This window comes from Littorina saxatilis, linkage group LG3, assembly GCF_037325665.1.
Source record: "Littorina saxatilis isolate snail1 linkage group LG3, US_GU_Lsax_2.0, whole genome shotgun sequence".
Taxonomy (NCBI): Eukaryota; Metazoa; Mollusca; class Gastropoda; order Littorinimorpha; family Littorinidae; genus Littorina; species Littorina saxatilis.
Genome location: NC_090247.1, coordinates 2,986,129 through 2,998,136, shown reverse-complemented (window position 1 = coordinate 2,998,136; position 12,008 = coordinate 2,986,129). Strand labels below are relative to the sequence as shown.

Genomic DNA, 12,008 nt, shown 5'->3' with positions numbered 1-12,008 from the left:
AACCCCCAACCACCACGATCCCACGATGAGTTCTTCGCGACCCGTATGTGCAGTAGAGTGAGACGTCTCGAGGATCCGGGTACACGTATCGCGTGACCGTGATGAGTCCTTTCTCTTCACGCCGGAAAAATAGATCTACCTCGTGTTTTGTTGGCGTAACACAAAATATACGGTTCGCATTAGCTCGCATTTGATAACAAAGATATTTATCGAAAAAAAGAAAAAAAATTCCGGGGATATAATTCCCAGGAACTCTCATGTCAAATTTCATAAAGATCGGTCCAGTAGTTTAGTCTGAATCGCTCTACACACACACACATACACACGCACAGACAGACAGACAGGCACACAGACACACACACACACACACAGACACACACACATACACCACGACCCTCGTTTCGATTCCCCGGGGCTCTATGTTAAAACATTTAGTCAAAACTTGACTAAATGTAAAAAGGAACCTTCTTGGTACGGTTAACACTGGAAATATAACGTGGAAAACTTGTAATTATAGGTGCTGGACTTTCAAATTCAACTTGATCGCACATGTCGCCCTTAATTGTCTCTCTCACTGCTTTCTTATTACCCTTGCAAGTTGAAACCACCCATCCCTCTCTTGCTTGATGGTAACTTTAATTAAGTTCTCCTTTTTCCCAACCGTTTTGTCCCAGCATATAACCACTTCATGTCCCTAATTGGCACTAGCTTCTCTGAGGACGTTCAGCTTAGGTTAACCAACCAACCAACCGTTTTGATACTACCCATGTATCATGTATGTTTCTGAACATTTTGTTTTTATTTGGTATTGCTTCATTTTGCTTTTATTTCATTTACAATGTATAATCTGTCAAAAAAAAGGCCCAAACCAAATTACTTTTAGTTTCCGATGACAAGGAGTAGTGTATTTAACAAACAAAGCTTGATTGTAATGATTGCTTCCATTTTCTGTGCACCTTCCACCTCTACAACATGCATACACTTGATAGTATTCAACTTCGACCTACGGCGATCGGTGGATAATTGAGACAGTACTAGCTCCGAGGAGCTTTCCAGGTTACCGAAAGACTTTGAATTTGATAACAATGTTGAAAAGGCTGTGAGCCCTTTTATCCTCAAGGAGAGAGACGGACACCGGGCCCTATAATGGGCTTTGGAGCGTGTCAAAGTTCATTGCATCCTGATCAGCATATGAAACGTTTATCGCTTATTGTAGTTGTGTATAACTCATAGTAGTGGGAATAAGGTGACGCGCTAGTGAGAGTTTGTGTGTGAGTGTGTGTGATCAGTAACGGATGTTATTTGTGTTTTGGCCAATCACAAACATTTAATTCTTGTACACAGATTAAAGACAGTTTCCCTTCCAGGTCAAATGTCTTAATGATGGAAATACAAATAAAATACCCCCAAACTGTTCTGAAACGATCAAGTTTCGTTTGAAATACTTCATTTCTTATGGAAGGAATACACACTGGCACACAGTCTTTTGTTGTCTTGGCTTGCGGCCTAAATCTGACACAACAAGGCTCGAAGAAGGGACATAATGCTTTATTTCATTATATTAAAAAGAAATACATGTAGTGTCAACACTCAGTTGGCAGTAGGCCAGAGACATAGTAGGCAGTGCAAAGTTACTAAAAAGTGACCTAAGTTGAAAAGATGTGTATTTCTACTCCAGACATTATGGAGGCTCTGGTGTCACTAATATCAATGTGCTGTCTTTGCTTTGTTTAGCGACCAGCATCAAAGAGGCGCATAGAGGACTGCCTGTGAGAAGAGGACCACCAGGACAAAGAACGAAATCGATTGAATATGCTGTGCTGTTGCCCTGCAAAGCTGCGTGCATGTTTAGTTTCTCCACAACATAATATGCATGTTTTTGTTATGAAATAAAATTGTTGATCGTATCTTGAGTTTATGGTGTTACATGTAATAGTCCTTATGATCTGTGACTGAGTGTGAAAGTTGGTGTGTGTGCGTGTATACATTTACCAAAACTCTCAACGTTGCATTCACGTCGAAATCAAACCAAACCACAACCACAACCAAAAATTCACGTTGTGTCGACGTGTAATTCACGTCAATTTTATCAGAAAAAAATGCACCAAAACACATCTTTTACGTTGTGTCAACGTAGAATTCACGTAATTTTTCATCTAAATTTTGACCTAAAATTTACGTTTCATTCACGTGCACATTACGTAAAAATGCAACGCAATTTCAACCAAACCACAACCACAACCAAAAATTCACGTTGTGACAACGTAAAATTCACGTAATGTTTTTACGAACAATCCACCTCCACCAATAATTCACGTTGCATTCACGTTGGTGTCACGTAAAATGCAACGTTGTTTTCCAACGTTATTCCCACGTGATTTCGTCCATACAAATCTACGTAAAAAAACGTTGAAACGCAACGTAAACCCAACGTATCCCAACGTGAATATAACGTGAATACAACGTAAAATTGTTTGCTGGGATGTATGTATGTATGTATGTCTGTGGTAGAAACTTTAACATTTGAAGACGTCATATTACATTGACGTCACATTATGACGTACGAGGGTTAGACGTCACGCGATGGAATTACTGAAAGTCTCGGTGATTGTTATTTTGAGCGGGCCGAGACTATTTGGCAGTCGTGTCCATGTAAGTAGGCTACATGCAGACAGACAGATCTAGATCTAGTGTCTCGCTTTCTTGCACAGTTTCACCTATGCTCTTTCTGTGTGTGTGTGTGTGTGTGTGTGTGTGTGTGTGTGTGTGTGTGTGTGTGTGTGTGTGCGTGCGTGCGTGCGTGCGTGCGTGCGTGTGTGTGTGTGTGTGTGTGTGTGTGTGTGTGTGTGTGTGTGTGTACTGTGTGTGTGACGGAGTGATTGAGTTTGTGTTACTGTTTGTCGATTTCTTACGTGAGCCTTGAAGGCTTCGCCTCTTGTTGGATTAAGTTTAACATTTGCGAATTATTGAACATGCTAAAAAATACAATTTTGACTTTGAAGTTTCTTCAAGAAAAAATTGTCGGGTTAATTGTCATTTTGAATGGGAGAAAAGTATTTTTACAGCCGGCAATTTAACAACTATTGTAGTCAACTCTAAATAAAAACTAATTATACAAAAATTTGACCCACTGTGACACTGCAAATGTCTTATTGCCTGTATCAACAAAGACAGACGAACCCCAGCTCTGAGCACTTGAGTCGCGCTTGTGTCAACTAATTAATGTGTAACGCCCCCGTTTCGCCATACAGCGAGCCTGCCACTTAAAGTTAGACTTGTCGCTTGCGGACAAAGCATGTTAGCAGGTCTGGAGCTGGGCTCATATTCTTGAAAAGTCTGCAAAATTGTGTCCGTCAAAGTCAAACTTTGTCGTGTAACTACCGCCCGGTATTTGTTTTTACAGCCCGGTAATTATTTATTTTCCCGTTGTATTCATGTGAGACAGGAAGAAGGTCGGCAGCTACCAGTGTTGGTTATTTTTAGAATAGAAAATTCCCCATGCTTGCTCTTCTCTGCGCACGCGTTTCCGCCGGCGTGTCAGTTTCAAAGTCAATAGCAACAACCCAAACAAAGTGAATGAAATAAAAAACACGGGGAGATTTTTTTTTTTTAACCTCAGTTGCATGCAGGTGGCTGCTACCGTTATGTTTTTGGCCCCTCTCTCTCACTTTTTTTTTTCAAGCGGGGAGCATCCTTCTTTACTGGTCTTTTTCTTTTCTCAATCAAATGTCTACATGTTTAAATTAACAAACGTTATCAATAAACTAATATCATGTTAACCAAAGATTTAACAAACTAATTCCTGCCTAAAATTAATTTTCAAAATCAATTTTGATATTACAACGTACTCTCTTGCACATGAAGAAAATAAAAAAAATATTAAAAAAATGACAAAGAGTAAAAAAAAGTACGGCCAGATGGCGATTTGAATTCAACTCAATCGCGTATCAGGCAAATGCGATTACCGTTCGGCCACGGCATCAGATGACAAATTCTCGACACTTTCGCCACAAAGACGGTATGATCGAGCATCGGTTGAAATCTTTCGCGAGCAGTATCTCGTATGTGTCCGCAATGCATTGGGAACGTCCCACTAGTCCGAGGGTTAATTCACTAGTCCGAGGGTTCACTAGTCCGAGGGTTTACTATAGACGCTTGCTTTTCCAGTTCGTCCCACTAGTCCGAGGGTTCACTAGTCCGAGGGTTCACTAGTCTGAGGGTTCACTATAGACGCTTGATTTGTTAGTTATTATACCGCCCCTTAAAAGGCGGTATATAGGTTTTACTGTGTCTGTCTGTCTGTGTGTGTGTCTGTCTGTCTGTGTGTGTGTGTGTGTGTGTGTGTGTGTGTGTGTGAGTGTGTGTGTGTGTGTGTGTGTGTGTCTGTCTGTCTGTGTGTGTGTGTGTGTCCGCAAATAGATATCCGATGTTTGAGAACCGATTTCAATGAAATTATGTGTGAGGCTGTAGTACAACCCAGGCTCGATCCTCTCCATAATTCAGGTCGGTGGGATAACTAATTGACCCTCACGGGCAAAAGGAAACCCGAGGTGCTATATAATATGACTAAAAACTGTAGGCAGTTCGATCACGTAATTGTCCAGTCGGGGCGGTATCCTGATAAATTTAATATCCTTTCTTCAGTCAAAATATAAATAACTAAGTTTCTTGGGGGAAATAGTCTGAGATTTCTTCAGTCAAATATAAAACACCACATTATCTTTTTGAATGAAAACAACTCAGTGTTTTTATGAGAATATTCTTCGATTTGGTTCCCACAGTATAGTGAAAAACACACGCACGCACGCACACGCACATCCACGCACACATACACACACAAAATAAAAACAAATCAAATTGAATATCCTTTGTTCAAGCGTCTATAGTAAACCCTCGGACTAGTGAACCCTCGGACTAGTGAAACCTCGGACTAGTGGACCCTCGGACTAGTGAACCCTCGGACTAGTGAACCCTCGGACTAGTGAACCCTCGGACTAGTGAACCCTCGGACTAGTGAACCCTCGGACTAGTGGACCATCGGACTAGTGAACCCTCGGACTAGTGAACCCTCGGACTAGTGGACCCTCGGACTAGTGAACCCTCGGACTAGTGGACCCTCGGACTAGTGGACCCTCGGACTAGTGAACCCTCGGACTAGTGAACCCTCGGACTAGTGGACCCTCGGACTAGTGAACCCTCGGACTAGTGAACCCTCGGACTAGTGGACCCTCGGACTAGTGGACCCTCGGACTAGTGGACCCTCGGACTAGTGAACCCTCGGACCCTAGTGAACCCTCTCAATGCATTGGTGCTTAAATGACACCATTGTGTGTCCATGAGGAACATAAATCTATATACAAACAATATTTGAACAAGATGTATTCAGAATTGACGGTTTCAATAACGTATGAAAAAAGTGACATGGACAGTGTTGGTGAAGTTACTGACAGGTAGCGACTTTAGAGGAGGGGGATGGGTCCTCTAACTTTACAGCTCTGAGACACCCCGGGTCTCATAAATAACACTTAGCGGACTTATCGAGCGTAAGTGGTTTTACAGGCCAGTATATGAGTTGCAGCTTTTTCAAGAATACGGGGCCAGATCTGGGTCAGAAGTTGCAGCCGATAATATATTTCGGTATAAGTGAGTGTGGCTGTGTCAGGCTAGCCGTTTTGTGGTGCTTCAACAGTTTTTAGACGTGTATGGTTTGTCGCCTTCTGTAGGATGATGCGTGTGATGTTTGGAAACATTTCTGTACGAAGGTTCAAAACTAAGGGAAAGGAGGACTTTTTGTACTATGAAAAAGCAACATCAATACATAATGCGGAAGATGTAAAATAGGCTGTGTGCTTTTCTTTCTGACAGTCACTTTTACACTTGTGTTGGAGCCAAAACAAACAGAAAACACATCAACCAGTGTCGGTCAATTCTTTATCACATTGTCATCAGGCAGTCGCTGATTTCACCAGGATGGTCAGGATGAGTTAGGAATCAAAAGAGTATTGTGTTGTGTTGGAGAAATCATGCGTTTATTATTTATGTTGGAGCCGTACACTGTCTCGTGCTTTTCACTGTTGAGCAATACGCGTTTGTGTTTGAATGGCGAGTGTTCGTGGCCAGTAACCCCGTTCCTAGCTGTGCTCGCGGAGACATGGTTGTCGACACCACCCATCACACATAAATAACAAAATCGCATGTAACTCACTTGCCGAAGCGCTTTCAAAGTGATTGGTTTACAGTCTTCAGGCCACTGGAAACGAGTGAGGTGTGCAGAAGTGGGATTCACCATGGTAGGTCTTACTCATTTTTCTTACACTTTTGGTTCTGAAATATTCAAGTATCTAAAATCCCCCGAAGCTATCGGAAGGTACTGAACAAATATTGCAGAGACGGAGAGAAAGCCGTGGCAGTGCATGTGTTGTGGCTGAAAATAAATCGTGGGGACTGAGATTTGATTAATTCAGGGTTCGCACAGCATTTTTACCTTGAAATTTAAGGACTTTTTAAAGATCTTTTAAGGACCCTCATGAGAAAAATGAAGACAATATTCAACAAGTATTCAACTCACAAGCGTCAACACATGATACAAACAAAAGTTAAACTTACTTTAATATTTCTTGTAAGGACTAGCAGATTGTGCTTTGTCATTCCACAGCAAGGAAGATCAGTGTGGGAATGACTGTTTTGTCATCATCTTTTTCTTTTTGCCTCAACATTATATATACACTTAATCACACACCGAACAAAGAGAGGAACTACAAAGTGAGCACACATCTCACACAGTGAATGACAAATAACAAACACAGAGGTTTTGCACCGCCCATTGTCATGTGATCAACATCTGCATCTTGAGTAGCAATGGCATTATACAAGAAATATGCAAGATTGCAAATTGAAAGAAGATAACTCGTTATGGATAGATAATTCATGTGGCTTTTGAGTTCACCCTGTAAATGTTACCAAGTTGTGCAAATTCTCAATGCTTGTCCATTTTTGGGGGCACCCTTATTTAAGTAGTGGTCACCTCACTCCTATAATAGAAAACTGTTGTCCGAAAACTGTGCCAGATAGTCAAGTGGAGTGCCTTCAATGGCATAAAAAGTTTGAATGAAATGAAAAGGGAATAAATGTGTTAATTGGGGAACGAACGCTGTCGTAATATTTCTTGGTAAGGTTATTTTAAGACCAGGTCCAACTACCCTATTATTTTCTGTGTCTGGGTACAACACTGTTAAAGGTACTGCAGATCTGAAATGACATGTCTACTGTAGGCCTACAAAATGTTATTGAACTATTTAAAAAAAAATTCTGACCAGGCTGACACCTGTCTTCTTCAACATGGCAAAACAACACTGCTAGGCACAACAGCTGAACCAAATCAATTTGTGTGGGTAGAAAGTGAGTTGTTCTTCAATTTGCAAATTTACTTTTGCGAATTTGATTTTGGAGGGTGTCCTAGGTCTCCGGTACACTGCATAAAAACTAATTGATGAAAAATGAAACTCTTTGTTTAAAACAGTAGGGGGATGAATTACCTTTCTGGCAAAAAACTTGGTTTTACTATAACTGGCCGCATCTACAGCTAAATGTATGTGTTTAGTTATTTATGGCGATTAGTGTAGAAAGATTGTATTTTAGTGCCAAAGCTTCTTTTTTTTTTATATATTTACATATTTATCTCAGTCAATACCTTTTCGGGTATTACCAGTGTTTGCGACGGATAAATAATCTGCGATAACAAAAGAGATTTCACTATGCATATTTTCCCCATGATACTACAATTTCGTTTAAACCATTTCACAATGTTGCGTCGTATATTTTCAATACGGCTTGTCCAGTTTTCTTCAATCTCAGAGACCGATGAGGAGCTACTGAAATAAATTCCTAAAATCTTCACTTTTATAGTGTACCTTTACCCACACTCATTTTCATTACCATATTTATTACTGCCTAAGGCCATGATTTCAGTTTTTTGTCTATTCATTGCCAAACGTGAGAATTTGGAAAAATAGGTAACAAGGGTTAATGCGTTTTTTAACTCATCCATATCGTTCAAAAATAGGGTAAAAACATGTTGATTCTTAGTGTCTGTTTGAACTCTTGGGACTTTCAAAATATCTGGACTGTAACGACTGAGAAGGTGCACGATTTAATAACCAGAAAGAAATATTTTTGAAAAGTTCAATTTACCGTTTTTATTACATTATTTGGCTCTTTTGGGATGAGAAAACGTGTACACCTTTGAGTTCTACTTCCCACTTTCCTTTGTGATGAACAGTTTCCTCAATCTAGTCTCACATAACGTTTGTATCCGCATTTTACCAACCCTACAACAACGAGATTCACTGACCCCATACTATGGCGATTTTTGTGACGAAGAACTAGAGTTTCTTGTCTTAGTCCTCACTGGCAAGAGCATGTTTTTTTGCAAGAAAAGGTCACTCTCCCACAACGCATACAAACCCGACGGACTTATTTTTGAATGGACGTCAAGCCATGATTCTTACCGCGAGGTTTCAAATGGAACTCTTTCAATGTTACTGCAAGTCAGTCACTAATTGAGCATCGGTGACAGAGGAGAGGAGTTGAGGCCGACATTGACAAACTGAACAAGAAGACTGACAAATCAAACTGCTGGTTAGTACGTATACTGGGAGATCATCATCAACAGAACATTGACGATTAATTTGACTTTCTTCTCGTATATAAAAGTTGCAACGTTTTGGCTATTGTGATTTTTTTTTGGTCGATTTTTAATTGGGCCCTTCCGTTTTTGTCTGGTCGATTTTGAGGGTACCCTTAGTTGAGCGGCGGTCACGTGATCCCTTTAAAAGATATATTTTATCCAAAAGGTGATCCTAATAGTCAAGTGAACGGCCTTAACTGGCATATAAAGTTTTGATGAAATTAAACGGGAATTAATGCTTTAATGTGGATGCGAAATTTGTTGCATAAATGTTTTGGCCAAGTTTATTTCACAATTACTCAATCTTACAATTATCATTTACAATTATTCCACGAATAAGTTATGACTAAATGTTTTAACATAGAGGGGGGAATTGAGACGAGGGTCGTGGTGTGTGTGTGTGTGTGTGTGTGTGTGTGTGTGTGTGTGTGTGTGTGTGTGTGTGTGTGTGTGAATGTGTTTTGTGTGTGTGTGTGTGTGTGTGAGTGTGTGTGTGTGTGTGTGTGTGTGTGTGTGTGTGTGTGTGTGTGTGAGTGAGTGTGTGTGTGTGTGTGTGTGTGTGTGTGTGTGTGTGTGTGTGTGTGTGTGTGTGTGTGTGTGTGTGTGTGTGTGTGTGTGTGTGTGTGTGTGTGTGTGCAGCAACCAGCAAACAGAAGACGTGCATGGGTGGTTGGAGGGCTGATGGTTGCCACTGCAGTAGGATGTTTCGTCATTAACCGGTAAGAGCCTAACAGGTGCTGGGATTAATTAAATAATATGATTAATTAATAACTTGTGCCATTTAATTTGTTGTGGTTTAAGTCAGCTTATTCCAGCGATGTTTAGGATCAAAGAGGGTGTGTACGTAGGTACTAGACACTGCCAGTGCCTGACTTTGATAGTTCTCCCACACACAAAAAACGATAATTCTTTGGGTTTTAAACCCTTTTTACATTTAGTCAAGTTTTGACTAAATGTTTTAACATAGGGGGGGAATCGAGACGAGGGTCGTGGTGTATGTGTGTGTGTGTGTGTGTGTGTGTGTGTGTGTGTGTGTGTGTGTGAGTGTGTGTGTGTGTGTGTGTGTGTGTGTGTGTGTGTGAGAGATAAAGAGTGTCTGTCTGTCTGTCTGTCTGTCTGTCTGTCTGTCTGTCTGTGCGTGCGTGTGTGTGGGGTGATTCAGACCAAACTACTGGACCGATCTTTATGAAATTTTACATGAGAGTTCCTGGGAATGATATCCCCGGATGTTTTTTTCATTTTTTCGATAAATACTTTTGATGACGTCATATCCGGCTTTTTGTAAAAGTTGAGGCGGCACTGTCACACCATTATTTTTCAATCAAATTGATTGACATTTTTGTAAAGCAATCTTCGACAAAGGCCGGACTTTGGTATTGCATTTCAGCTTGGTGGCTTAAAAATTAATTAATGACTTTTGTCATTAAAAATCTGAAAATTGTAATAATTTTTTTTAACATATAAAACGATTCAAATTTACGTTCATCTTATTTTATATCATTTCCTGATTCCAAAAACATATAAATATGTTATATTTGGATTAAAAACAAGCTATGAAAATTAAAAATATAAAAATTATGACCAAAATTAAATTTCCGAAATCGATTTAAAAACAATTTCATCTTATTCCTGGTCGGTTCCTGATTCCAAAAACATATAGATATGATATGTTTGGATTAAAAACACGCTCAGAAAGTTAAAACGAAGAGAGGTACAGAAAAGCGAAACCACTACCGCGCTGAACAGGCTCGTCAGTTTCACTCCGTTATGCACAAGCGGCGGACTACGGTCATTGTGAACAAATGCAGTGCGTTCAGTTTCATTCTGTGGGTTCCACAGCTTGACTAAATGTAATATTTTCGCCTTACGCGACTTGTTATTCTTTTTTGTCAATGTGACAGTTTGACGCAGTACAGTAGAATCCGCTTAATAAGGCCATGTTTAATAAAGCCACCCGCTTTTTGAAGCCAATTTCTGACTGCAAGGATTTTCCCTTATGTTTTATGCTTATGCTTTTATTAAATCCATCCGCTTAAAATAGCCACTTTTGTCCTGCACCAAGGTGACCTTATTAAGCGGAGTCTACTGTAGTCCTCCTTTCACGAAACTGCTCTGTATTGACGTCATTTTCTCCCTGCCTTGAGCGTGAGCTATTTACGTCTTTCACAGCACACCCGTGAGATGTGGAGAGCTGTTTGTGATAGGGTGTGGCTGCTCAGGTCAATCTGACCTCAGCATTGCTCATTTGACCTTAGAGTGTGATTTAAACTCAAACCACTTTCAACCCCTTAAACATTTCATAAACTCGAACAGACACACCCTTCCCTTGTCAAATGCCTCAAATGAACAATTAAAATACCTTTGCCGTGCTTCCTGGGTTCACGCAAACCCATACTTTTAAAGAGTAGTAGTGAACGTAACTATCCCTCTGCCGACGGCGCGGGTTCTGCTACACCCATAATTACCAAAGCGGCGGAACAGTGTCTGTCTGCCTGTTTGTCTCGAAGAGACCGGGGATATCATTCCCAGGAACTCTCGTGTAAAAATTTCATAAAGATCGGTCCAGTAGTTTGGTCTGAATCGCTCTACACACACACACGCACAGACAGACAGACAGACAGACACACAGACACTCACACACACACACACACAAACACACACACACACACACACACACACACACATACACACACACACACACACACACACATACACCACGACCCTCGTCTCGATTAAAACATTTAGTCATTACTTGACTAAATGTTAAAAGGGTTTAAAAACCAAAGAATTATCGTTTTTTGTGTGTCTGTCTGTCCGTATCTCTCTGTCTGTATGTCTGTTGTCAGTTGCTCTGTCTGTCTGTCTGTCTGTCTATCTGTCTATTCGTCTATTCGTCTATCTGTCTATCCGTCTATCTGACTGTCTGTCTATCTGACTGTCTGTCTCTCTCTCTCTCTCTTTCCCTCTCTCGCTCTGTCTGTCTCTCTCTCTCTCTGTCTCTCTCTCTCTCTCTGTGTCTCTCTCTCTCTGTCTCTGTCTCTGTCTTTGTCTCTCTCTGTCTCTCTCTTAGTCTCTCTCTCTGTCTCTTTCTCTTATTCTCTCTCTCTCTCTCTTTCTTAGTCTCTCTCTGTCTTTCTTAGTCTCTCTCTCTCTTTCTTAGTCTCTCTCTCTCTCTCTTTCTTAGTCTCTCTCTCTTTCTTAGTCTCTCTCTCTCTTTCTTAGTCTCTCTCTCTCTTTCTTAGTATCTCTCTCTCTTTCTTAGTCTCTCTCTCTCTCTCTTTCTTAGTCTCTCTCTCTCTCTCTTTCTTAGTCTCTCTCTCTT

General features: G+C 40.6%; 1 protein-coding gene and 1 long non-coding RNA gene across 2 annotated transcripts in view; both read left to right on the top strand.

The window, feature by feature from the left end:
* Nucleotides 1–1,907, top strand: part of LOC138961396 (uncharacterized) — a 31,252-nt gene extending 29,345 nt beyond the window's left edge. Inside the window, exon 2 of the long non-coding RNA XR_011454172.1 lies at nucleotides 1,735–1,907. This is a non-coding gene — a long non-coding RNA (uncharacterized lncRNA). The remainder of the gene's footprint in view (nucleotides 1–1,734) is intronic.
* Nucleotides 1,908–6,123: 4,216 nt separating this feature from the next.
* The window catches only part of LOC138961397 (NXPE family member 3-like), a 19,339-nt gene continuing 13,454 nt past the window's right edge, over nucleotides 6,124–12,008 (top strand). Inside the window, exons 1-2 of the mRNA XM_070333012.1 lie at nucleotides 6,124–6,290; nucleotides 9,326–9,405. Coding sequence (XP_070189113.1) covers nucleotides 6,288–6,290; nucleotides 9,326–9,405 — 83 coding nt within the window. The 5' untranslated portion in view covers nucleotides 6,124–6,287. The remainder of the gene's footprint in view (nucleotides 6,291–9,325; nucleotides 9,406–12,008) is intronic.